This window comes from Gorilla gorilla, chromosome 8, assembly GCF_029281585.2.
Source record: "Gorilla gorilla gorilla isolate KB3781 chromosome 8, NHGRI_mGorGor1-v2.1_pri, whole genome shotgun sequence".
Classification (NCBI taxonomy): Eukaryota; Metazoa; Chordata; class Mammalia; order Primates; family Hominidae; genus Gorilla; species Gorilla gorilla.
Window position 1 is genome coordinate 112,003,836 of NC_073232.2, and position 25,872 is coordinate 112,029,707.

Sequence of the window (25,872 nt, forward strand, 5' to 3'; positions counted from 1 at the left end):
CCAGGGCAGGAGTCTTGTAATATTTGTCTTTCTTTTTCCAGTTCCTAATATATAATAACCACTCAATAATTACTAGTTAAGCAAATGCATGCCCTCTTCTGACTATACCCCTATGAGTCCAAAGATCCATGCTCGGTTTCCTATTTCTGATTAACTGAGTCACCTTTAGAAAAGTAACTTTAAGCCTCAATTTCCTTCTCTGTAGGATGCAGTAATACTTCCTCATCTGACTACTTGGAACTTTTTAAGCAAAAATAAACTATATGGGTAAAAATTACTCAGCTTTTACCATGTGCTAAAGGCCTGATGTATATTAAAGAATGTAATCCTCATAACAAACCTTAAAGTAGGTATTGTTATCCCCATTTTACAGATAAGGAAACTGAAGAACAGAAAGTTTAATTAACTTGGCCAATACCACACAGCAGGTCAATGTTCCAGATCTGAACCTGGCGGCTCTGATCTGAACCTATGCGTTGTGAGTGCACTGTAAGGAGCTCCGGAAACGTGATGTGGGGCTCTACATTATCTTTATCCCGGCCCTTTCACTCCATCCCCGCTCCCGCGACTCGGAGTCCGCTGCAGTGCGGTACCTGTGCTCTAGGCGCTGCCCTAGGAGCCAGGAGCGGCAGATACTGCCTCCCCTTCAAGGCCCTCAACGACGGAAAGAGCAATCGCTGCATACTGATGACAGGGAACAGCCACCTCTTCCACAACCCAGGGCTCTGTGGTCTCCTTCCTCCGCCAAGGGAAAGAGAAGCACTTCCGGGTCGGGCGGCGGCAGCCCCGCCTTCTCTGGGGACCGGAGCGAACAGAAGTGCGCCTGCGTTGCGACTCTGCTTTCGCGGGGGCTGCTGGGGCGTAGGTGTCGGGGACGCGCGCACGGGCGCGCGCAGCTGTTGACGCGCTTCTTAGCTGGTGCGCGCCGGAGCCCCAATTCCAAGTGGAAACTGCAGGCGCACGAGGGAGGAACGCGTGGAGCATGAAAAGGCAGGGGGCCTCCTCTGAGCGAAAACGGGCGCGGATACCGTCCGGGAAGGCCGGTGCGGAAGGTGGCGGGGGAGGGGACGGTCGGCCGAAGGCTCCCCGGGGCGGGCCGGCGGGAGTCGTGGTCAGTGGTGATTTCTTCTGGAGTCGTTTCCTCAGCTCCTTCCAGCCCCTTGGGCGGCACCTTCTATCTTTGAGGCGTTAAAGGTGTGGAAACGGAGGGCGTGACGAGGGACAGGTAGCGAGAATGGCTCAGCTGTGGAGCCAAGGTTCGAGTCCCGGGGTCCCCTCATAACGGCCCTGCGACCTTGTGCAAGTTGGTTAACTTCAGCTTCACGTTTTTTCCGTCGCCACACGAGGATGCCAGTACCGCCCGCACCAGCAGCCAGTACTCCGCTGGGATAGTTAATTGTCGAGCGCAGAGCCCAGTTCCTAACCTGCAGTTACCTGTAGCTGCCACGGCGGGGACGGGGCTTGGTCCCCAAAGCCACGCAGCTACCAAGTGGCCGAGCTTGGGGCTGCTCCAAGTCCCGAGTTTTTCCTGAGTGCCAGGGTAGCATGGCATGGCAGGTGCCAGAGAATTTGGCAAGTCCCTCTTCCTCTTCCTCCGTGAAGAGGAACCTTCCTAAAAGTTATCAAGAATCCTCAAAGATCTTTTCTTTATGTGGATTACATCTATCTATTTTGACTGTATTAGAAATTAAAACAAATTTTTCTCTGGGAGGCCGAGGCGGACAGATCATCTGAGCTCAGGAGTTCGAGACCAGCCTGGCCAGCATGGTGAAACCCCGTCTCTACTAAAAATACAAAAATTAGCTGAGCATGGTGGCAGGCGCCTGTAATACCAGTTACTCGGGAGGCTGAGGCAGGAGAATCACTTGAACCTGGGAGGCAGAGGTTGCAGTGAACCGAGATCGCGCCACTGCACTCCACCCTGGGCGACAGAGCGAGACTCCGTCTCAAAAAAATAAAAATAAAACAAAATTTTAAAATATTGATTAGAAAATAACCATAGTAAACCCATTACATATTGACATAATATTTTTTTGAAAAAGAAATGTTCCTAAACAACAACAACAAAAAAAAGCAAAAGAGTGGAAATATATTTTTGCAAGTTTCTTCAGTATATCTTAATGGAAGACAGCTGGATTCTCATGCCCGCTGCTTCATTCAGTCTAACATGTCAAGTAGCCTCTTGAAAACGCCTCTTCACGGAGGTTGCAGTAAGCCGAGATCGCGCCAGTGCACTCCATCTTGGGTGACAGAGTGAGACTCTGTCTCAAAAAAGAAAACGCCTCTCACTTGTGAGAGAATTAAAGTGAAAAAGTCAAATAAAGTGTTAGTATTATTAAGAAAACGGTTGTAGCCCTGCAGACTCTGAAAAGCCTCAGAGGCTCCCAAAGCTCTCTGGACTACTACACTTTGAGAACTGCTGCTGCTTCTCCTTTGATCCTATAACTTTGTTGCTTGGGACAACTGCCTTGCTCTGCCTTCTGTCATAGCCTTTTTTATACATCTCTCCATTTTCTGCTGCCTAGGGTCCTTTCTTGTGTGAGGCAAATAGTCCCCCGGCAGCATCAGCATCGGCCAGTGCCACTGATCTGACAGCTGGTCTGGTAGCTACCAGGAAACTCATGGAGTTAATAATGCAGAGCTGTTGGTTAAGAGCATAGATTGACACTTAACCCTTTCACAGTTTGGGACTGATAGTATTTTTTTTTTTTTTTTTTTTTTTTTTGAGACGGAGTCTGGCTCTTGTCGCCCAGGCTGGAGTGCGGTGGCCTGATCTCAGCTCACTGCAACCTCCACCTCCCAGGTTCAAGCAATTCTCCTGCCTCAGCCTCCTGAATAGCTGGGATTACAGGCGCCCGCCACCACGCCCGGCTAATTTATGTACTTTTAGTAGAGATGGGGTTTCGCCATGTTGGCCAGGCTGGTCTCAAAATCCTGACCTCAGATCCGCCCACCTTGGCCTCCCAAAGTACTGGGATTACAGGCGTGAGCCACCGCGCCGGACAGGGACTGATAGTCTTAAATAAGTAAGGCAGTTGCAGTTTGATGTTAGCAGATGATAGGTTTTTGTTTTATTTGTTTTTCAAAGTAAAAATTGCTTTTTTAAATTATAAAAGCAATATTGGGTAGAAAAAATAAAGCAATAAAGAAAAGTAAAAAGAAGAAAATAAAAATAATTTCAAATCACACCCCGCCAGAAGTGACCATTACCAGTATGTGAGGAACATTCTATTAAGTGTCATTGCATGAAGTGTGCATTGTTTCGTTCATTTTTTAAAATTATGTGCTCCCGGAAAAAAACTCGAAACTCTGTTTACATCACACTTTGTAATATAAATACATTAATTTTGTTGTAATTATTCAGCTTTTAGTAAATATTTGATTATTGTGTACCATGGTAGATGCTGTGCTTGGTGTGGGTGATGATAAAGATTTCTCACATAAAGACCTTACTTAGGAGGCCAGACGTGGTGGTTCATGCCTGTAATCCCAGCACTTTGGGAGGCCGAGGCTGGCAGATCGCTTGAGTGCAGGAGTTTGAGACCAGCATGGGCAACATGGCGAAACCCCATCTCTACAAAAAATACAAAATTAACCAGGTGTTGTGGCACATACCTGTAGTCCCAGCTACTGAGGAGGCTGAGGCACAAGAATTGCTTGAGCCCGGGAGGCGGAGGTTGCAGTGAGCTGAGATCATGCCACTGCACTCTAGCCTGGGCGACAGAGCAAGACTCTGTATCAAAAAAAAACAACAACAACAAAAAAAAACTTAGGAACTCTAAGTCAAGTAGAAGTGATCAGATATTTATCTGCATAAATAATAAAAGGTAGAAAGTAATTCATATTTTAAGAAGGAACAATTGGGGTTTCATAACTCATGAAGAGTTAAATGAGTTCAAAAGAGGGACATAAAATTTTCTACTTTGGGAGACAGAAAAAATCATGGAAATGTTCCTTGAAAAATTTTATTCAGAGATGAAGCCAGAAGGAACTCTGGGTTGAGGAGAAGGCATTGAGGAGCCAGCGGTAGGGACTGGAGAGATCTGGAAGCATAAGAAGGAATGAGACAGAGTATCGCTCTGTCACCCAGGCTGGAGTGCAGTAGCACAATCTTGGCTCACTGCAACCTCCACCTCCTGGGTTCAAGCGATTCTCATGCCTCAGCCTCCCAAGTAGCTGGGATTACAGGTGCATGCCACGATGCCTGGCTAATTTTTGTATTTTTAGTAGAGACGGGGTTTTACCATGTTGGCCAGGCTGATCTCCAATTCCTGACCTCATGTGATCCACCCACCTCGGCCTCCCAAAGTGCTGGGATTACAGGCGTGAGCCATCACACCCGGCCAGATAACTAATACTTTTTGATTCTTGAGACTATATACTTTACATGAATTATCTAATTTAATCCTCACTACTCTGAGGTACATACTAAAATCTACCTTGTTTTATAGAAAACTTAAGTAACTTATCTAGGATCTCACACTAAATAGTTGGTGGGACATGGATTTGAAGCCTGTCCTGCTTTTAAACCTATATTCCTTATAAAGAAGTTTAAATATATTCTGCAGGCATTGAGAAGCATTGTAAGAATCTCAGCTGGAATGTGATGATGAGGTCTATGTTTTAGGAAGATTAATTTGGCATTCGATAGACATTTTCCTCAGTATAATTTTTTATACATCTGTGTACCTATTTCAGTCTATAGGCATCAATTCAATAATTAATGTGATATTTTATTGCATTCATGGGCCCTAGTGTACTTATCTATTACCTGTTATTGAATATTTGCATTTTGGCAGCAAAATGTAAACCCTTTGTGGTAAATTGGTCTGGATGGATAGAACCTTTATGAACTCTTACCATTCTCCATGTATTTTAGGAGCAGCAAATGGATTTCTCATGGAAGTTTGTGTTGATTCAGTGGAGTCAGCTGTGAATGCAGAAAGAGGAGGTAAGAGAAATTAGAGAGTGAATGACAGTTGGCTACCCTTTTAAGAGTCTGAAAATTAATTCTGTGTGCTTATCTCAGAAGCCCTTGTGATCTCTAAGCATCCCTCATAATGCTTTCAGAAACAACCAATTAGAAACCCTACTGGAAAATTATGATCTAGTCTCTCCCTTCCTCTCCCCAAGTGGGTCACATTTTAAGTCAAGTGTCAACAATAGTACTTACTCAATGACTTGATTTTTTATTGAACTTAGCAAAATTTTAATTTTTTTAAACCATTAACTTAAAGATGACTTCAGAGACTTCATCATGAGGAATTTTATCTTTTTTACTTTTGAACATTATCTATTTTTCCCTCAAAGTTTCTGTTGTACTCTGAACTTGTTTTAATGGGAAGCACAGACATTTCCATCATCTCAGGTTCAGAAAAATTAAAAAAAAAATTTATTATGGAAAAATAAACATATACAAAAGTAGAGCAAATAGGATAATGAAGCCCCATGTATGCATCACTCATCTTCACCCATTTTCAACACATGGCCAGTTTTTCATTTATTTCAGGGGTCAATAAACTTTTTCTGTGAAGAGCTGCATAGTATATATATTTTCAGCTTTGCTGGACACATTTGATCTTTATCACTTATTTTATTTTTAAATCTTTTGAAAATGTAAACATCAGCCGGGTGCAGTGGCTTACGCCTGTAATCCCAGTAATTGGAGAGGCTGAGGCTGCCAGATCACTTGAGCTCACGAGTTCGACACCAGCCCAGGCAACATGGCAAAACCCTGTCTCAACAAAAAATAGAAAAATTAGCCAAGCGTGGTGGTGAGCACCTGTAGTCCCAGCTACTTGGGAGGCTAAGGTGGGAGGATCACTTGAGTCCAGGAGGCAGAGGCTGAAGTGAGCCAGTCACACCACTGCACTCTAGCCTGGGTGACACAGCCAGATCTTGTCTAAAAAATAAAAAAAAGTTAAAAAAATCCTTCTTACTTTGGCAATAGAAAAGGATGAAGTACTGATACATGCTATAATATAGATGAATCTTGAAATATTATTCTAAGTGAAAGAAACCAGTGGAAGAAAATACAACATATGATTCCATTTATATATGTCCAAAATAGGTAAGTTTTTGTAGACAGAAAGTAGATTAATAGTTGCTTAGGACTGAGAGGCATGAGAAGGGTAGGTGACTGCTAAAGGGTGTAGGGTTGTTTTGGGGATGATGAAAATGTTCTAAAATTACTTGTGGAGATGGTTGCAAAACTCTGTGTATATACTAAAGAGTACTGAATTGTACACTTTTAAATGGGTGAATTGTATGAGTGAATTATATGTCCATAAAGCTGTTGTTTTTCAAAAAGAATACAAAAACATTCTTAGTTTGCAGGCCATAGCCAAAACAAGCTATGTGCCCATAGCCTGCATGCCATAGTTTGCTGACCCCTGATTTATAGTCCTACCTTCCTCTCCCAACCTCAGATTACTTTGAAGCAAATCCCAGACATCATGTTATTTAATTTTAAATATTTCAGTGTGTGTCTCTAAAAAATAAAGACTCTTGCCGGGCGCGGTGGCTCACACCTGTAATCCCAGCACTTTGGGAGGCCGAGGCGGGCGGATCACCTGAGGTCGGGAGTTTGAGACCAGCCTCAACCTGGAGAAACCCCGTCTCTACTAAAAAATACAAAATTAGCTGGGCGTGGTAGTGCATGCCTGTAATCCCAGCTACTCGGGAAGCTGAGGCAGGAGAATTGCTTGAACCTGGGAGGCGGAGGTTGCGTGAGCCGAGATCACGCCATTGCACTCCAGCCTGGGCAATAAGACCGAAACTCCGTCTCAAAAAACAAAAAAATAAGGACTCTTTTTTTGTTGTTTCAGTTCTTTATTGTTTTCAAAGGCCTAGTATGCATACATATATAAGAAATCCATAAATAATGTGGAATTATTAATGTATATTGTTTAAGATAAGGTCCCTTTTAAAGAACAAAACACCACAATGTCACTAACACACCTTTAAAAAAATCATTTCTTAATATCGTCAAATAACCCAGTTTTCAGATTTCTCCAGTTGACTCATACAGGGTGTGTGTGTGTGTGTGTGTGTGTGTGTGTGTGTGTGAGAACAGTTCTTTGAATCAAGAGCCAAACATTTCATTTGTTTTATATGCCTCTTAAGTCTCTTTAAATCTATAAGTTTCTCCTGCTTTTTTCTTTAATTCTTTGTTTACTTTCTTAAGATTTATTTGTTAAGCAACTGTGATATTCATCTTTTAGAGTATCCCATACTCTCAATTTTGCTAATTATATGTGTGATATCATTTAACATAGTCCTCTGACCACTGTATTTCCTATAAAGGTAGTTAGCCCAGAGGCCTAATCAGATTCAGATTTCAGTTTTGACAAAATTTATTTATAGATAACATTATGTACTTCCTGTTGCATCACATCAGGAGGACATAACATGTTGGTTTTTTCTGTTTTTGTGATATTAAGATTGAACAGGGAGTTCAGGTATTGCCAGCCTAATCTATCCTTAAGGTTTTCTGTCAGCTTTTCACCTAATAAATTTAGCAACCCATATTTTAGTAGGGGTTGCAAAATGGTGACATTTATTTTTCACTTATGAACTAGAATAGTTCTGTAAAGAACTTTCCCTCATCCTCTGTTTGGTTATGCTGAAGTATGGTTTGTATAAGAAAGGCAGAATAAATGCTTGCTTATTTTCCCTTATTATAATACTTTTTAGAATAATGAATTTGTTCTCTGTCTTCCCTTGAATTGTTTTGTCATTATGAATCTAGATTTAGATATATTTTGCGTGTTTTAATCCATTGTAGTTATTCTGCTTATTGATGAACAAAATGTTCTATCTTTGGCTAGTGAGAGCTTCTTCAGACTGGTTCCTGAGATCTTTTGATGTGACCTTGGTAGCCTAATAATTCTTTTGGTTTCAGCATTTTCTTATTCTTGAAATTATCTTGGTTTAGCTACTCAAAAGTAGCTTTGTGTTTTTTAAAGCTTAGAATAGTAAAGACCCTTTTGGGAAATATTATGTTATTTTCTTATCAACAAAGACTCAGTATTCCACTATAGTCAGTTTTAAGAAACATCTTTATTCTGTGTTACTTTCCTGTACATAGAGAGGCGACCCTATAATACAAAATTTTAAGAGAACTAGCTTAACTTTAATTAATTTTTAAATTTGAGTATGAGTAACACAATGTGGGCTGCATAGTATAGCTGAGTTAAAAACAGAGTTTTACTCTAGTTTTATAATTTGATTTCTCTGAGATGATTTCTAAGACTGTTCTATATTTGGAAAAAATATATATAAACAGGTTGCTGTTTAATAACAGCTTATTTTTTAAAAATGTGTTGAGCAATGCTTTTATATTACAGGTGCTGATCGGATTGAATTATGTTCTGGTTTATCAGAGGGGGGAACTACACCCAGCATGGGTAAGTGTCCGTTTTTCCCACGTTTTCTGATTGGAGTTCATAGAGCCTGGAAGCAACTGATAATCAGTTTCGTTGGGGTCCTTTACTAATGTCATGTTAACTATGTTATGGATGTTGTATCAGAAATGTTTATGGTTGTAAAAAAATCAAAGATTTGATCAAACATATTTCTCACATCAAAAAGTTGAAAGGTAGGTAGGTAATTGTTAATACCGGTTCAGCTGCTCTGTAGTAATATCAAGGATTAGGCTTTTATAAAATCTTTCCATGCTGGCATCCTTAGTATATTGAAATCCCCTCCTGGTCTTTGTGCTATTGTTGTCATATATTTTACTCATACATATATCAAAAACTCCATGCTGTATTGTTAGTTTTGTTTGAAGAGTCAATTATCTTTTGTTAAATAAGAGATTTAAATAATAAGAAAAAAATCATATATTTACCCACATGCAACTACCATTTCTGGTGTTCTTTATCCCTTTGTGTAGATCCCGTATTTCTGTCTGGTTTCATTTTCATTCTGCCTGAAGTACTTTCTTTAACTTTTTTTGTTAAAAAGTATGCTAGTGATTCATTCCTTCAGCTTTTATATGTCTAAAATAGCTTTTTCCTTTATTTTTGAAAGGTATCTTTGCTGGGTATAGAATTCTAGGTTGACAGGTTTTTTTTTTCTTTGAAGATGTTTTTCCATTGTCGTCTTGCTTGTATTGTTTCTGACAAAAAAATCTATCATCCATATCTTTGTTTTTCTCTATGTAATATGTCTCTTTTTTCTACCTACTTTTAAGATTTTTTTCTTTATTACTGGTTTTGAACAATTTTCTTATGGTGTACCTGAGTATAGTTTTTTCATGTTTCTTGGACCTGTGCATTTATACTTCTCATCACATTTGGAAAATTTTCAGCTTGCAGCTTGTTCTCCACTCCCTCCTTTAGAGACTTAAGCTATTCTTACATTAGACTACTTGAAATTGTCCCAAAAGTCACTGATGAACTTCTCTATTTAAAAAAAATCTCCTTTCTGTGTTTTCATTTTGCATAGTTGCTATTGTTTTGTCCTTGAGCTTACTGACCTTTTCTTCTGCACTATCTAATCTGCTATTAGTCTCGCCTAGTATGTTTTCATCTCATACATTGTAGTTTTCATCTGTAGAAATTTGAGTCTTTTTATGTCTCTGATGTCTCTTAACTTTTTTGAACATGTGGAATAAAGTTATGATAGCTGTTATAATGACCTTGTCTGCGAATTCTAACATCTATATCAGTTCTGGGTTTGTTTCATTTGATTTATCATCTAATAATATATCTTATTTTCCTGCCTTGTAATTTTTTATTGGATGCAAGACATTGTGAATTTTACTTTATTGGTTACTAGACATTTTTGAATTCCTACAAATGTTCCAAAACAGTTTGGTCCTTTTGGGTCTTGCTTTTAAGATTTGCTGGGCAAGTCTGGAGCAGTGGTTAATACAGAGCTAATTATTCCTTACTACTGAGTCAGGATTCTTCTGTGAACTCTACCCTGTGACCATGAATTTTGAAATTTTCCTGTCTGGCTGGTGGAATAGGCATTATTCACAGCTTGGTATGAATGACAGGCACATTATTTCTAATCCTTTTTATTGGTTCTGTCCCAGGCCTTGCGTAGTTTCTTTGCATGCATGCACCAGTCAGTACTCAGCTGAATATTAAAGGAGGTTCTCTGCAGACCTCCAGAGTTATCTGTCTTCCTTTCTTCTTTCATTCCTTCCTTTCCTTTCTTTTCTTTCCTTCTCTTTTTCTCTCTCTTTGCTTTCCTTCCTTCCTTTCTTTCTTTTCTTTCTTTCTTTTGACAGGGTCTCACCTGTTGTCCAGGCTTGACTGAAGTGGTGTGACCATAGCTCCCTACAGCCTCAAACTCCTGGGCTCAAGCAATTGTCCTGCCTCAGCCTCTCAAGTAGCTAGGATTACAGGCATGTGCCACCATGTCCAACTACATTTGTTTGTTTGTTTGTTTGGTAGAGATGGGGTCTCACCATTTTACCCAGACTGGTCTTGAACTCCTTGCCTCAGGCAATCCACCCATCTCAGCCTCCCAAAGCACTGGGATTACAGGCATGAGCCACTGTACCAAGCCTATCTTTTTTTTAAAAAATCCTTTTTTTAAACCATTGAGATAGTCTTTGCTACTCCAGTGTTATCTTTCTGTCCTCCCTGTACTCTCTCCTATAAACTCTAGCTACTTCAGTCTTCCTGAACTCTAAGCTTTGTCTCCTTAACTCAGGGAATTGTTTTGGCTCCATGTGGGTCCCCCATCCCTGTGCTTTGGCCTAGAAACTCTCAAGGCAGTAAATTGGGTCAATCAGAATTGACTTACTAACTTCATTGTTTACCATTTTCAAGGATCATTGCCCTTCACTGCTTAATGTCCAGTGTCTTGCAAACCACTGTTTCATATGTTTTGTCTGGTTTATTATTATTATTATTATTATTATTATTATTATTATTATTATAGGTGGGAGGGTAAATCCAGTCACTGTTACCCTGTCTTGGCCAAAAGCAGAAGTCCGTGTATGAATTGTGGTCTCCTAAGTTATGCTACTCTGAGGTTGATAATAGCATTATTTAATGTAAAAAGTTTGTATACACAACAGCCCTTTGGAATCTTCACACGAAAAGAGGGCATTCCTGGCCATTCTAAAATCCCTAGAGCATGTCTGTAAATTTGAGTACAGTCTGTTTTTGTAACACCAATTATGATTCATTGCTTAGTATTGGACAACTGCTATCCTATGCAAAATTGGAGTTCTTTTAGCAAGAAAAAAGAAGGAAATTCATACTGGGTGAACAACTGATGGGGCCTGTCACAGCCTTATACTATTGATGGTTGATGAGCTAGCCACTTATTATGGCATATTTAGGTACTTTTATGCATAGATCTCTGCATAAAATCACAAATAAGTAGAACTTTGCTCCCTTTCACGTATCTTGTTTAAAAAAAAAAAAAAAAAGGTTTTGCTAAATGTCTTTGCCCATTAAAGGAATATGAACTTTGAAGCTATTTAACCATCTCTCCAGTAGGTTTTAAATAGAGCTGTAATGAATTAGAAAGAAGAAATTGGATCTTGGGGAATAATGTACTGGCAGAACATCGAGCCTGGTAGTTACTGCACTTTCAAATGTCACATACCAATAAAAGGGTTCTGAGTCATAAGGATTTTTGTTGAGTCAACTGACAAGCGCTTTTAAATTGTAGCATCTTCTGTTTTCTAAATTGTTCTATTTAACCCTTTGCTATTACTTACCTTCTACCATATGTACATTTTTCTTCTCAGTGTCCGTCCTACCTTTTAGAGCTGTCTTTGTCTGGTAAATGACCAATAATATATCATTGGCTTTTAGCTCACATTTGAATTTTAATCTGCTTTCTTTTCTTGTAGGTGTCCTTCAAGTAGTGAAGCAGAGTGTTCAGATCCCAGTTTTTGTGATGATTCGGCCACGGGGAGGTGATTTTTTGTATTCAGATCGTGAAATTGAGGTGATGAAGGCTGACATTCGTCTTGCCAAGCTTTATGGTGCTGATGGTTTGGTATTTGGGGCATTGACTGAAGATGGACACATTGACAAAGAGCTGTGTATGTCCCTTATGGGTAAGAATTTGTATCTAAGACATAAAAGCCTCTAATGATAATTGTATTTATGCTCACAATATAGAAAAACAACATCACAAAACTGACTTTGTGGTCATAGCTACAGACACTTATACTAACCTAAGTATTTCAAATAGTAGTTATTTAGATGTTTGGGGTGGGGTGTATGTGTGGCAAAGCCTTCTTAACTCTCCTCAATTGCTATAGATTAGGCTCTGCTACTGTTCCCATAGAATAGAAATTTAAGGGAAATTTACCATGGTTCCTTTAACCACTGCACCAAGAACTTCAAAAGTATTATAGTTGGTGAGAATGGACCACCAAGTTGGAAGATGCAAAGAGGACAGAAGCAAACTACCTATGTTACTAAACCAAAGTACTTATTGAGTGACCTCAGAGGGACAAGTATTAGATGTAATGCTGCCCTTATAGTTGTCAGATTAAATGGTTTTCATTTGGTGATAAGCCATGACCATTTTTTTGTATAAAAATCAGAGATTTGTGGAAAGATAAGACTTGTGAATTTGTAAGGCTGCCATTTTATTATTATGTTAGTTTACTGTCTTGTTAGGCGAAGAAAGTATTAAAAAGTTTCGGCTAACATGGAGAATTCTATATATAGTAATCAGTGATGACATCTTCATTCATGTTGTTATATGACTTTCTTTTTATAGCTATTTGCCGCCCTCTGCCAGTCACTTTCCACCGAGGTGAGTCATTTTCATTTTAAAAGTTCTATTGAACAGTGTTAGTTTTCTAATTTCAACAACTGCCACCACCTTTTTATGGAACACAATTCTGTAGTGTTCCAAGGTTACCAATTGGTTTTTTAGATCCTAGGACTGAAAGTTATAAAAGTAGAGATGTGCAATTTCTAGAAAATTTGAAGCCTTAGTTATGAAAAGTTGTTAAAAGTGGGTGTAGGTGGTGGTGGGATATAAGAGAGCGAGGGAGAGAGCAAGTATTGCCTTCAAGTGTGTGTACCTATCACAGCATTCCAAGCAAGAATCCTGAGACTCATTTTAACTGAGACTGTATTAGGTCATGTGCAACCCCAAAAGAATAAATTGTTGTGGCTGGTGAAATGAAAGGTACTGTCTATCTTAAGCCAGGCAAAACCATCCCTGGGGCTAGCAGTGAGGTGGGGTTTCACAGATAGAGACTTCTTAAGGGGAGAGAAAGTTGGGTATCTGGAGAAGAATTGGATCTTATTAGGAAGGGAGAAAGGAGAAACAGATGCAATCTAGTGTTGACTATCTAGTCAATGAACAGATGTCCACAATAGTATACAAAATTATTTTTCATTAAAGCTTGTCTGCACCACAATGATTTTTTAATGTGATAGTTTCTTGTAAAGAAATATTTCCTGTAAAAAATCAGGTAGATATAATTTTTTTTGTTTGTTTGTTTGAGATGGAGTCTCGCTCTGTCGCCTAGGCTGGAGTGCAGTCGTGCGATCCGGCTCACTGCAACCTCTGCCTCCCGGGTTCAAGCGGTTCTCTGCCTCAGCCTCCCGAGTAGCTGGGATTACAGGCGCCTGCCACCATGCCCAGCTAATTTTTGTATTTTTAGTAGAGACAGGGTTTCACCATCTTGGCCAGGCTGGTCTTTAACTCCTGACCTTGTGATCCACCCGCCTTGGTCTCCCAAAGCGCTGGGATTACAGGTGTGAGCCACCACCCCTGGCCAAAAAATCAGGTAGTTATAATTTCTATACTCTTTGGCTACACCTTGGTAAAATGGAAGAACAAGTATCTATTTTGCCTTCAGAGAGCACTGCCATTGCACATGAAAAGAAGTCTACAGTCAAAAAAAATTTTTTTACTTCAAATTTCTGTTCTTTTCTTTATTCCAATAGGTTTAACAAAAATATTTTCATATTTTCAAAATTTGTAGAATTTTTGGGTTCCACATTTTTCTCACTAATGTATTTAATGAGATAGCATAATATAGTTATAGTGGTGAGAAGGTGCTGCCACCAAAATAGGGAAATCCTCTGTGGTAGATTTAGTTGCCTACATACACTAAAGGGTGAAATGAAGGGGCCTGTCCCAGAGGACCACTACCGCCTAATCCACTGCAGGCTAGAGCTTCAATATCATGTAGCAGTATGAGAACCAAAGCAGAAGTAGATTTTCTGTTTTCAGTTTCCTGATACCACTTTACTCTTTGAGGGCTCTGAGGAGGGGAGAAATCTCTTAGAAAGTAGGATGGGGCTGGGCACAGTGGCTCACCCCTATAATCCCACCACTTTGGGAGACCAAGGTGGGTGGATCACAAGGTTAGGAGATTGAGACCATCTTGGCCGACATGGTGAAACCCCGTCTGTACTAAAAATACAAAAGTTAGCTGGGCGTGGTGGCGCATGCCTGTAATCCCAGCTACTCGGGAGGCTGAGGCAGGAGAATCACTTGAATCAGGGAGTCAGAGGTTGCAGTGAGCCGAGACTGTGCCACTGCACTCCAGCCTGGGCGACAGAGCAAGACTCCATCTCACAAAAAAAAAAAAAAAAAAGTAGGATGGAAGTGAAACTTCATATAGTCTGTTGAAAACAACTATCCTTATGCTATGAACCTTGAGTATGTGGGGTTAATAGATTAATCCAAAATATTAGTCAGTAATGAGAATGTGAGCCAAGGCTTTTTCTGGAACTGGTGAGTACAGTGTTTCATTCTACCTAGTCCAATATTTCTGAAGCCTTAGAACAGTTTCCCAAATTTGACTCACCTGCCTGTCACATTTAAAATTTTACCGTATATGAGTGCTACCTATGCACATTTTTATTTAATCATTTTCTTTAAATAAAATCTTAAGTATGCACCCATAAAAAAGAACAAGATCATGTCCTTTGCAGAGGCATGGATGGAGCTGGAGACCATTATCCTTAGCAAACTAACATAAGAACAGAAAACCAAATACCACATGTTCTCACTTATAAGTGGGAGCTAAATGATGAGAACACATAGACACATAGAGGGGAACAACACACACTGGGGCCTTTCCGAGGGTGGAGGGTGGGAGGACAGAGAGGATCAGGAAAAATAACTATGAGTACTAGGCTTAATACCTTGGTGATGAAATAATCTGCACAACAAACTCCCAAGACACAGGTTTATCTGTATAACAAACCTGCACTTGTACCCCTGAACTTAAAAAAAAGTTAAAAAAAAAAAAGTAAATTTATTTTAAATAGAAACTTTTATAATTACTGTATATTGAAAACTTTTCATTTCTTATCTGCATTTAAGTAAATATACTATTTAAATGTGTACCATTATTAAAATGATTATGCACAGTGGTATGTAGACTGTGGTGTGCTGATGAACTGGCTCCTAGAAAAAAGAGCCCTGATTTGTAGCATTTTTAAATTTCTGTGGTTTAAATACTCTACCTTCACTAAATTTTTTTATTATTATTAATTAAATTTTTATTTTTCTTTTGAGACAAGTCTTGCTCTGTCGTCCAGGCTAGGGCACAATGGTGCAATTGGCTCACTGCAGTCTCGACCCCTTAGGCTCAGGTGATCCTCCCATCTCAGCCTCTCGAGTAGCTGGGACTATAGGTGCACACCACCATGCCCAGATAATTTTTGTATTGTAGATATGGGGTCTTGCCACATTGCCCAGGCTGGTCTCAAACTCCTGTGCTCAAGTGATCTCCCCACCTCGGCCTCCCAAAATGCCAAGATTATAGGCACGAGCCACTGCACCTGGCCCTACCTTCACTAATTTCAGGCTGCCAGTGGATTAACAATCTGACCTGTAGAATTCTTGAGTGTTTAATAATTGGCCTTTGTAAGCCAGTACAAGCTAGGTCCAGCATGCCACTGCATGTATACTACATTTTGGGAAACGCTGCATTAGAGATACCTGTTCAAAATTCACATCAGTTTTATTTATTTCAGCCTTTGACATGGTTCATGATCCAATGGCAGCTCTGGAGACCCTCTTAACCTTGGGATTTGAACGCGTGTTGACCAGTGGATGTGACAGTTCAGCATTAGAAGGGCTACCCCTAATAAAGCGACTCATAGAGCAGGTACGTGGATTTTATCTTTTTTTCCCCTAAGACTCTGTTGTGGTTACTCCTAACATTCTGCTGTTTAGCCAGTTTGTGAGACTATATATTACTGACTTTGTGGTTACTCTGTAGGAAAAGCAAGCAGGCAATAATGTATATAATTCTTATTTCTTTCACACAAGCCTTTTTAATAACCAAGGCTTTCAAGATCAAATTATATATAGATAGTGCCTAAAGATCTGATCTAACTTGGATAAGCACAGCAAATTTTACCTTTTCTCTGCCATTGGCATTGCAGTTTTTTTTATTTTTTATTTTTATTTTTTAGTTTAGATATGAGGTCTTGCTGTGTTGCCCAGGCTGGTCTCGAACTCTTGGGCTCAAGCCATCTGCCTTCCTTGCCCTCCCAGAGTGTTGGGATTACAGGCATGAGGCACTGCGCCCAGCCAGCATTGCAATTTTAAGCCACATCTTTTCATTGTCAGCCCATGTATATTCAGGGGATCCCATATAAAATTATCATCTGGAGGTAAATTCCAAAACTAAAATTATAATCTTATTTCTTCTCATCTGTCAATATAAGAGGAAATATATTTTTCTATTTTATGAGTTTTCCTGGTGAGCTAGCATCATTTGTAGAGCACTCAGAAGGTGACTTTTTAATTATAGTATGTCTGTGTTTTTCTGACATCAGTCCAGAGGCATTATAAGTTAGTGAGTACAGACTTTGAGATGAGAGAGTTGAGCGTTTGAGACTTGGGTTTGATACTTGCTATGTGATGTTGAGCAGGTTGCTAGTCTTTAAGCCTCTCTTTCCCCCTGTGTGAAACTGAGATGAGTTTAATACTTATTTTAGAGTTTCTCAGAAGATTGCTAAAGATGGGATGTGTTAGAGGCTTAGCACAGTGGTTGGCATATACTAGGTCTTAATAATGTTAGGTTCTGTTATTACTGCTATTATTAATAATATTAATGTTCCTGTGTAGACATCTGCTTATTTTCACTTTTCTATAGCCATGAAAATAATTTTCAGAAATTTCTCCTAAAGATCTGATGTGACTTTGCTATTCCGGGATGTAATGGTTTCACAAACATTTATTAAATATATATTAGATGCAGGACATTTGTACTGTGGGGGTAACCAAGGGCTAAGTGTCTGTGTGTAGTCACTATCCTTACAATTTAGTGCAGAACAGGCACTTCTAATAGAGCAGGCAATTTTAATAGAGCTCTATTTTTAAAAGGTACTATAGGAGTACATTGGAGAGGAATTAACCCCAAATTTGGGGAAATGAAGGTTGGCAATAATTAGAGGAAGCTTCCCAGAAGAAAAGACATCCAGACTGCAGTGTTTTACTCATTTGAAGGATGTTTGGGAGTTATCTGTGTAAAAGTTGGGGGCAGTGGGAGTGAGGGTGAAGGGGATGTTGGTGGAATTGTTCCATACAAAACAAATAGTATAAGCAAGGGCTATAAACAAAAGCAAGCATAACTTAAAACACTGAGGATTGACCAGAATATTGAATGTGGACAGAATGATATCCAGAGCCTTGAAAACCTTATTAAAGTATTTATTTTCGTGGTGCAGCGGGGAGGCCTGAAGTGTTTTAAAATAGAAGAGTTGATGAGTCAGATTTCCAGTTTTAAAAGGTTACTCAGTAAGGAGTAGAAAATAAGATATAACCGTCATAGTAATGTATTGCATTTCAAGATGTGTATGTGTGTGTGTATGTCTGTTATTTGTATGTTAATCTATTGGTTAGTAGGAAGAGCTACTCAAATATTCTCATACGTTAACTTTACTGAAGTAACTACCTAGTAGTGTAACATACTAGTTAAAGCATAGGCTTTGTGATTGGACAGGTCTGTGTTTAAACCGTGGCTTTGACACTTACTAATAGTGACCATGGATACATTACCTAGCCATCCTAAACTTCAGCTTGCTCTTCTGCAAAGTTAGGATAATAATAGCACCTACCTCCTAGAATAGTTGTGAGGGATTTCTTCAGGTTATAGCACTTAGTAATTGTTCTATATTATTAAATCTGACATTTAGTCACTGCTCTATATTATTAAATCACTTTGATAGCCTTAGATAAGCATATACTTCTAAATAATCTTGTATGGAAGGCAAAAAGAAATGGTAGAATGCATTTCTTTAAAAATATTATTTCTCTATGTTTTGGAAAGCCTTGATTTGGAAGAAACAGGCAAATATGACTTTTTTCCATTCTGAAGTGATTTCAGCTTTTTAGATAGTCAATGTTTTGTTTTATGGATGCTTTGTTCAGGCCATTTGAGAATATGAAGCATCCTTGTTCCATTTATTTCCCTAACAATTTTTAAATTATTTGAAATAGCCACTCCCCTCTTTCACTCTCTTGTTAACTTTATTTTTTGCTTTATTTATTCACTTGCTTTATTTTTTCTTTGTTATACTTATTGCTACCTGGAATTTTATTGTATAAATATCCCTGTGCATTGTCTCGTCTTTCTTGAATGTGTAAGCTCCATGAGAGCAGGAACTTTCTCTTACTCACTATGTCAGGGAGGAAAAACTTTTCTTCTATCCTCAGGGTTTGTTATTGGGGGCCTGCAAATTAAACTGACTAAAGACAGATTAGCAGGAGTAAAAACAGATTTTATCACATAAGTACATATATATGTAAGTACATACAGAAGTTCACAAAGAAATATGACTTAGAATTGGGGGCTTATATACCATCTTAATAGGTGAAGGGGAGGGAGAAAATGGCACTTATTGGGGGAAAAATGACTTTTTGGAAAGATAATTTTCTAGAGACAAATTTACTATGCTGGACATCTTACTTGTCCAAGATCCCAAAGAAATAGAGAAGCTCTAGTAAAAATTAAACATTAATAGTAATTTTTAAAATTTAATATATTCTGACTTATGTTTCTATTCTCACTGCCTTATTATCCCATTCAAGAGAAAGATATTAAAATTCACTTGTTTTTTTTTTTCTTTTTTCAGGCAAAAGGCAGGATTGTGGTAATGCCAGGTATTTATTTATCTATCAATTCACTAGCATAACACTGAACTATAGTGGAGGAAGAGCAAAGGAGGCAGGAAAATGTGAGAGAGAGTATTAGTACATTACATGTTAGTACATGATCTTTAAAGAGAAGAATATATAGTTTGATTAAAATGTTTAAAACTGGGAGATCTGTGCTAGAATTTAAAAGTTTAGATAAGAAGGAAAATATTGTAATAGGCATTAGCTCAAAGAGGAGCAAATAAGGAAGTAGACAGAGATTGAGGTTTCTCCATATTTGCTTTCCCATTATATAGAACTTTATGAATTTGGATGTTCATCTCTGGTGAGGCACATCAAATTTGATGCTAATCATATTTTGTTTAGGACAAGTGTCCTAATAAACAGGGTTTAAGCCAAGGTTTAGGCAACATCCTTGGGTAAAATATAATACTGTCTCAGTTCCTGAAAATCTCTGATTGCCAAATTATTTCTTGTAACCAGAATTTAATCATATGATCCTGATGATAACCATAAGATCAGTTAAGTTCATAATGGCTAACTAGAAATGAACAGTTGGAGCAGTTTTTAAAGAATTAGATAATACAACGTAGAAGAGTGAGACAAATGTAAAGACCATCTTAATTTTTTAATTAAGTTTCTCAAACATATAAAAAAGTAGAAAATAGCATAATGAATACTCATATGCTCATTCCCTAGATTTAACATTTTGCCAAATTTGTCTCATCTTTTTTCTATCCTGAGGTATTTTATTAAAGTTAAATTGAAAGCATCATGGCATTTTATCTTTATTTATCTCTAAAAAGGGTGGGATGTTACCATAATGACAATTCCATTATCACATCTATCACAATAAACATTTAATACTCAACTTTCTCCAGTTGTCCCCACAATGGTTTTTATAGCTGATATGTTCAAACTAGGATCCAGTCAAGGAACAAGCATTACATTTTTGGTTATCTTTTGTTTGTTTGTTTTTAGAGATGAGGTCTTGCTATATTGGCTAGGCTGGACTTGAACTCTTAGCCTCAAGCGATCCTCCTGCATCAGCCACCCAAGTAGCTGGGACTACAGTTGCACGCCGCCATGCCCAGTTCTATTATCTTTTAAAATATCTTTAATATAGATGTTTTTCCTTTTATTTTTCTTGCTTTAAAAAAAAGTTACATTTACAAAGTTTGGGCTGGGCCCAGTGGCTCACGCCTGTAATCCCAGCACTTTGGGAGTCTGAGGCAGCCAGATCACCTGAGGTCAAGAGTTCGAGACCAGCCTGGCCAACATGGTGAAATCCTGTCTCTACTAAAAATACAAAAATTAGCCGGCCATGGTGGCATGTGCCTGTAATCCCAGCTACTTCGGAGGCTGAGGCATGAGCATCACTTGAACCAAGGAGGCGGAGGTTGCAGTGTGCTGAGATTGCACCACTGTACTCCAGCCTGGGTGACACAGCAAGACTCCGTCTCAAAATAAAATAAAAGTTTGGATCACTTACCCTGTAAAATGTCCTACTTTCTGGATTTATCAGATTATTTCCTCATGATATTGTTTAGCTTGTTCCTCGTGCCTCTGTATATCCTATAAACTAATAGTTAAATCATAAGGTTTGAATAGACTCTGCTTAAATATTTTTGGTCAGAATACTTCATGGGTGATTCTGCATACTTACATCATATGACATCACATCAGAAGGTATTCAGTCTCTGGTCATCTCACTACTAGTGATGTCAAGACTGACCAGCGTTCAAAATAGTGACACCTAGATAAAGAGTAACTTTTAAAAAGAGGCCGTGAACCTGGACAATATAGTAAGACACCATCTTTACCAAAACGTAAAAAAATTAGTTGGGCATGGTGGCGTGCTCCTGAAGTCCCAGCTACTCTAGAGGCTGAGGTGGGAGGATTTCTTGAGCCCTGAGGTCAAGGCTGCAGTGAGCTATGATCGCACCACTGCACTGCAGCCTGGGCAACAGAGTGAGACCCTGTGTCAAAAAAAAAAAAAAAAAGGCCATATAAGGGGTATTGTCAGATATTTAGGAAGGCTTTGACCTATAACAAGCCCTTGAAACATAAGCAGAGAGAAAGTATATATTATCTGTCAAATTGTGGTCCTTTTTGGTTAATCAAGGAATGTTAAAGAGACTCTCTGAGTGTGATGCTTTTCCATTTAGCACTAAATATATATAGTTTTGACAAGTAATACTTAGACAATTGTTCACATTAAGAGTACCTTTGTTTAATATGCAATTGTTATCAGCTGTGCAAGGCATTACTTGGGATGCAAAGCTACACAAGAAACTACGTTCTCAAGAAGCTGACTCAGGTCAAAAGATGTTACATACAAAAATATTTGTGATTAATTTCTTTAACAGACCTTATCAGGCAAATGTTAATTGTATGACAATTATGTATATTTTATGCTAATTGTGTGATAGATATGAAAACAGAAATAAAGTAATCCTACTTGAGGAGCTCACAGAATAGACTTATAAACACAAATGTATTACAATTTCATGTGAATAAGTACCAGCAAGTAAAAACTCCTAGGTAAGTCATTCTGAATGCCTAGTAAGTATTCATCATTGAGAAATATAAAGAGGTAGTTGCCCTCTAGGAACTTTCATAATGAAACCTACAACATATTTAGGCTCTGGTTTCTTCATCTATAAAGAGAAGAATATTAAACTAGTTCTGTGGGATCCTTTTTAACCATAGAGCTGTGTTAGTCTGAGTCTGGAAAGATGTATTACCTATGTACTTAAGTTGCTGATAACTTAGCAACATGTGTTTCAGTGGCCAGATGTTTTGTTATTTGTTAGAAGGAATAGAAGGAAATAATATATTTGTCTCTTAATCCTTACAATAAGCTTGTGAGGTAGCCAGTATTATCCCTCTTTTATTGTCAAAAAAGTTGAGGTCAGTGGATTTAAATAATTTATCTAAGATCACATAGCTGTGAAGAGCTACAGTGATAAAGCCAGGATTTTAGTCTAAATCTACTCAGCCTGTATTTTTTCTATTTCTTTCTTTTTTTCTGAGACAGGGTCTCACTGTGTCGCCCAGGCTATGGTGCAGTGGTGCAGTCTCAGCTTACTGCAGCCTCTGCCTCCTAGGCTCAAGCGATCCTCTTACCTCAGCCTCTTGAATAGGTGGGTCTACAGGCACCCACCACCACATCCAGCTAATTTTTATATGTTTTTGTAGAGACGGGGTTTCACCATGTTGCCCAGGCTGGTCTCAAACTCTTGAGCTCAAGTGATCCTCCTGCCTTGGCCTCCCAAAGTGTTGGGATTACAGGTGGGAGCCACCATACTCAGCCTTTTTTCTGTTTCTTAAGGCTCAGTGATATTACTGTACTACTAAGGAAAAAAAGACAAGTTAATGAGTCTGAAAGAGTGTGTGAAAATAGGTTATTTCAGCATCTTTAATGGCTTGAGATACAAAGTACATAGTTTTAAAATATTGAGTACATCCTATAGGGAGATAAGGATATAAAGATGAATAAACTAATTTCGTATTTATGATACACTAGTATCAATTCAGAATATGATTCTTTATATATAAATATTTATTTTTTTTTATTTTTTTTTTTTTTTTTGAGACGGAGTCTCGCTCTGTCGCCCAGGCTGGAGTGCAGTGGTGCAATCTCGGCTCACTGCAAGCTCCGCCTCCCGGGTTCACGCCATTCTCCTGCCTCAGCCTCCCGATTAGCTGGGACTACAGGCGCCCGCCACTGCGCCCGGCTAATTTTTTGTATTTTTAGTAGAGATGGGGTTTCACCGTGGTCTCGATCTCCTGACCTCGTGATCCGCCCACCTCGGCCTCCCAAAGTGCTGGGATTACAGGCGTGAGCCACCGCGCCCGGCCCTATATATAAATATTTAAAAGATTGTTCATCAAAACAAATGTCATAAAATATTTGGTGGTACAGTTTTAATAAAGTAGAATCAGATTCTTCTGTGAAATGAAGTATAAAGCTGATATCGTAACTAATAACCTGTATAATACCTTGCATTATTCCTGTTTCCAATGAAGTCAGTGTAGTCTTTACATCTGGGGCTAGAGACAGAACAGAGGTTCTCTTTCAGACACATCTCTGAGGTTGTGCTTTTGTAGATTTTTTTCCTCAAACCTATCCTTACCTTTCTTTTAAATTTGATTTTGCTTTAATTGAGAGACAAGCAGGGATAGCATTGTTATATTAGCCGATGGACAGATAAGATTCTATCATACATGTTCTATAAACTTAATGGTACTTCCCCAGAGTCTGTAGCCTATATATCTTTTATCACTTCTCTAATCTCATTCTAGCTGGGTAGGGAGAGACTAATTTTTGAATCAATGAGAAATTCAGTTTGGGGATTCCAAGTAAAGTAAGCAGTCGTTATTATTCCTTAAATTTTATGCAAAATTCTATTTTACTTAATGTGTTACTTATTCTTTGCAACAGGAGGTGGTATAACAGACAGAAATCTACAAAGGATCCTTGAGGGTTCAGGTGCTACAGAATTCCACTGTTCTGCTCGGTCTACTAGAGACTCGGGAATGAAGTTTCGGTAAAAATGTATTCTTCGATTCAAATAAGAAGGATGAGATTAGTTTTTACTTTCTCCCAAATAGAAAAACTTTGGATGGGGGCATGATTAATCAATGGAATATTGTGACTACTACATAAGTATTGTAGTTGTTTTTGTAGTTGAAAACATTTCTAAAATGGTTCTTGTCCTGTCTTAAATAAACAGGCTCTTTGAACATAGGTGAACCTTGCCTTGTAAAGGCATTGCTGAACTTAGACCAGTTAATAGTAAACAAATTCTGCAGCTGAGCTTCAAATGAGTCAGATATGCACATGTGCCCATTCGCCTATGATTTCCTGTAGCAAAGTTAATAACTATGGTGTAAGGATGGAAGAGTCATAGTCATTTTTCTCCCTCCTACCTTTAGTACTTAGTCTTCCCTCACATTTGTTCTCTGTTTTCAGTTATTTTGAAATTATATTACCATTAAGAAATTGTGAATATTATATGGTGTTTTTTAAATGCTTAAGAAGACTCTTACAATTTAATAGTAGTTGAATATTTCTGTTTATAAATTGGGAAAAACACAATGTAAAAGAAGCAAGATGGCTGGGTGAGGTGGCTCACGCCTGTAATCCCAGTGCTTTGGGAGGCCAAGGCAGGTGGATCACTTGAGGTCAGGAGTTCGAGACCAGTCTGGCCAACATGGTGACACCCCATCTCTACTAAAAGTACAAAAAAATTAGCTGGGCGTAGTGATACATGCCTGTAATTTAAAAAGGAAAAAAAAAAAAAAAAGGAAGCAAGAGCCTTAGAACTTACGATTCCAGATATAAAATCAAGTATACTGTCCAGTGGATTCAGCTGCTGGATGTTTCAAGTAATTAATTGATGAAAATTATGGAATATACTAGTCCAGCATACTTGACCTACCCTTGTATCATGAAATAGTCTATAAAATGAAGCGGCAGTAGGAGGGCCCATTTAATAACATATAATTATCTGTTCCTTTATTATTTCTGTTACAGAAATTCATCTGTTGCCATGGGAGCCTCACTTTCTTGCTCAGAATATTCCCTAAAGGTAACAGATGTGACCAAAGTAAGGACTTTGAATGCTATTGCAAAGAATATCCTGGTGTAGCCAGACCTCTCTGAGAGACATGGATATCACAGGATGAAGGTAGAAGTATAATCTGCAATTCTCTATGACACAGCTTTAACCTTCTTCTCTGGCCAGGACAGTCGCAATCTTTGTTTTAAGTTTCACGTGGCCATGGAGAATGTGCCCAAGAAGAAAAAGAATTTGAAACAGAGATACAGTCACTTCCTTTGCTTAGTCTTGCCAGTGATTGTCATCATGGTTAAAGCTGGTCTGTGCTTCTTCCATAGACAGAAGCTTAGTCTGTTTTCAGTGGAATTAATTGATGAACTGGGAAAATTTTAACTGCATGGTATGAATTCAGAGTGTGACTTAAGGGTCAATTCAAAGCAGTATTTTGACTTTTCATTTGTAAAATAAAAATTTCCACTATTACAGTATAGTCTCTTATTCTTGCACTAAATACAGTCTGTAGCCTACAAGTATGAAAGGAAAATTGTTGTCTTATTTGGTTCCACACTTTCTCTTTTTATTATGTGCTGATTGGATATGCTGCTTTGGGCAAGATGCTAAGGGTACAGAGTAAAATGGTGCAGTGTGAAAATTCCCAGACTTGGAAACAGAATATCAAAGTTCCTAGACTTACGAAGACAGATGTGAACTCTGGCATTCAACAGGTTACTTCTCCTGCAAGTGGAAAGAAATGGCTTAACTCTAAGATCCATCTGACAATTTTCAAAGACCTATAGTAAAAACTAGAGGGGGCTTAGGAAAGTTATCAAAGCAGCAGTTTCTTTCTACCGAAGTCACAGATGGGAAAGACGGATTCTAGTGATGAAATATTTTTCCTATGACCAGGTCCCAATGGTAAAGTTCATCACTACCTGTGTCTGTCACTTTCATATTTATAATCTCATTTTACACAAACAACACACTGATAATAGAACTGTTGTTCCTATCTTAGGAGAGTAACTGAAGCATAAAGAGCTTCCCCTTGGCCAGGAAGCCTCTGAATAACATGCACAGATTGTGTACTAATGAATGTTTATATGAAGAGTCTTGCCTTTATTTATTATTTATTTATTTTTGAGACAGAGTCTCACTCTGTCATCCAGGTTGGAGTGCAGTGGCACAATCTCGGCTCACTGCAGCCTCCACCTCCCGGGTTCAGGTGATTCTCCTG

At 38.6% G+C, this 25,872-nt stretch overlaps 2 protein-coding genes across 8 annotated transcripts in view; one reads left to right on the top strand and one right to left on the bottom strand.

The window, feature by feature from the left end:
* Positions 1 to 846, bottom strand: part of COX15 (cytochrome c oxidase assembly homolog COX15) — a 36,456-nt gene extending 35,610 nt beyond the window's left edge. For 4 of the 5 annotated variants that reach the window (XM_019034841.4, XM_055352729.2, XM_063710405.1 and 1 more), the window contains exon 1: positions 594 to 792. In XM_019034841.4, coding sequence (XP_018890386.2) covers positions 594 to 683 — 90 coding nt within the window. In that variant the 5' untranslated portion in view covers positions 684 to 792. Of the gene's footprint in view, positions 1 to 593 lie in introns of all 5 variants that reach the window. The other variant, XM_004049932.5, reaches the window with a different exon arrangement.
* On the top strand, positions 789 to 25,126 carry CUTC (cutC copper transporter). 3 transcript variants are annotated; one of them, XM_031015036.3, is made up of 9 exons: positions 789 to 1,043; positions 4,880 to 4,951; positions 8,349 to 8,408; positions 11,828 to 12,037; positions 12,712 to 12,747; positions 15,942 to 16,075; positions 19,053 to 19,080; positions 23,522 to 23,627; positions 24,617 to 25,126. In XM_031015036.3, exons 1-9 carry the CDS (start codon positions 983 to 985, stop codon positions 24,729 to 24,731), a joined length of 822 nt encoding a protein of 273 aa, XP_030870896.1. In that variant the 5' UTR covers positions 789 to 982; the 3' UTR covers positions 24,732 to 25,126. The 3 variants fall into 3 exon arrangements, with proteins under 3 accessions (XP_030870896.1, XP_030870897.1, XP_030870898.1); XM_031015037.3 differs by having other exon boundaries at positions 856 to 990; XM_031015038.3 differs by lacking the exon at positions 789 to 1,043 and adding an exon at positions 1,122 to 1,194.
* Positions 25,127 to 25,872: the final 746 nt, after the last annotated feature.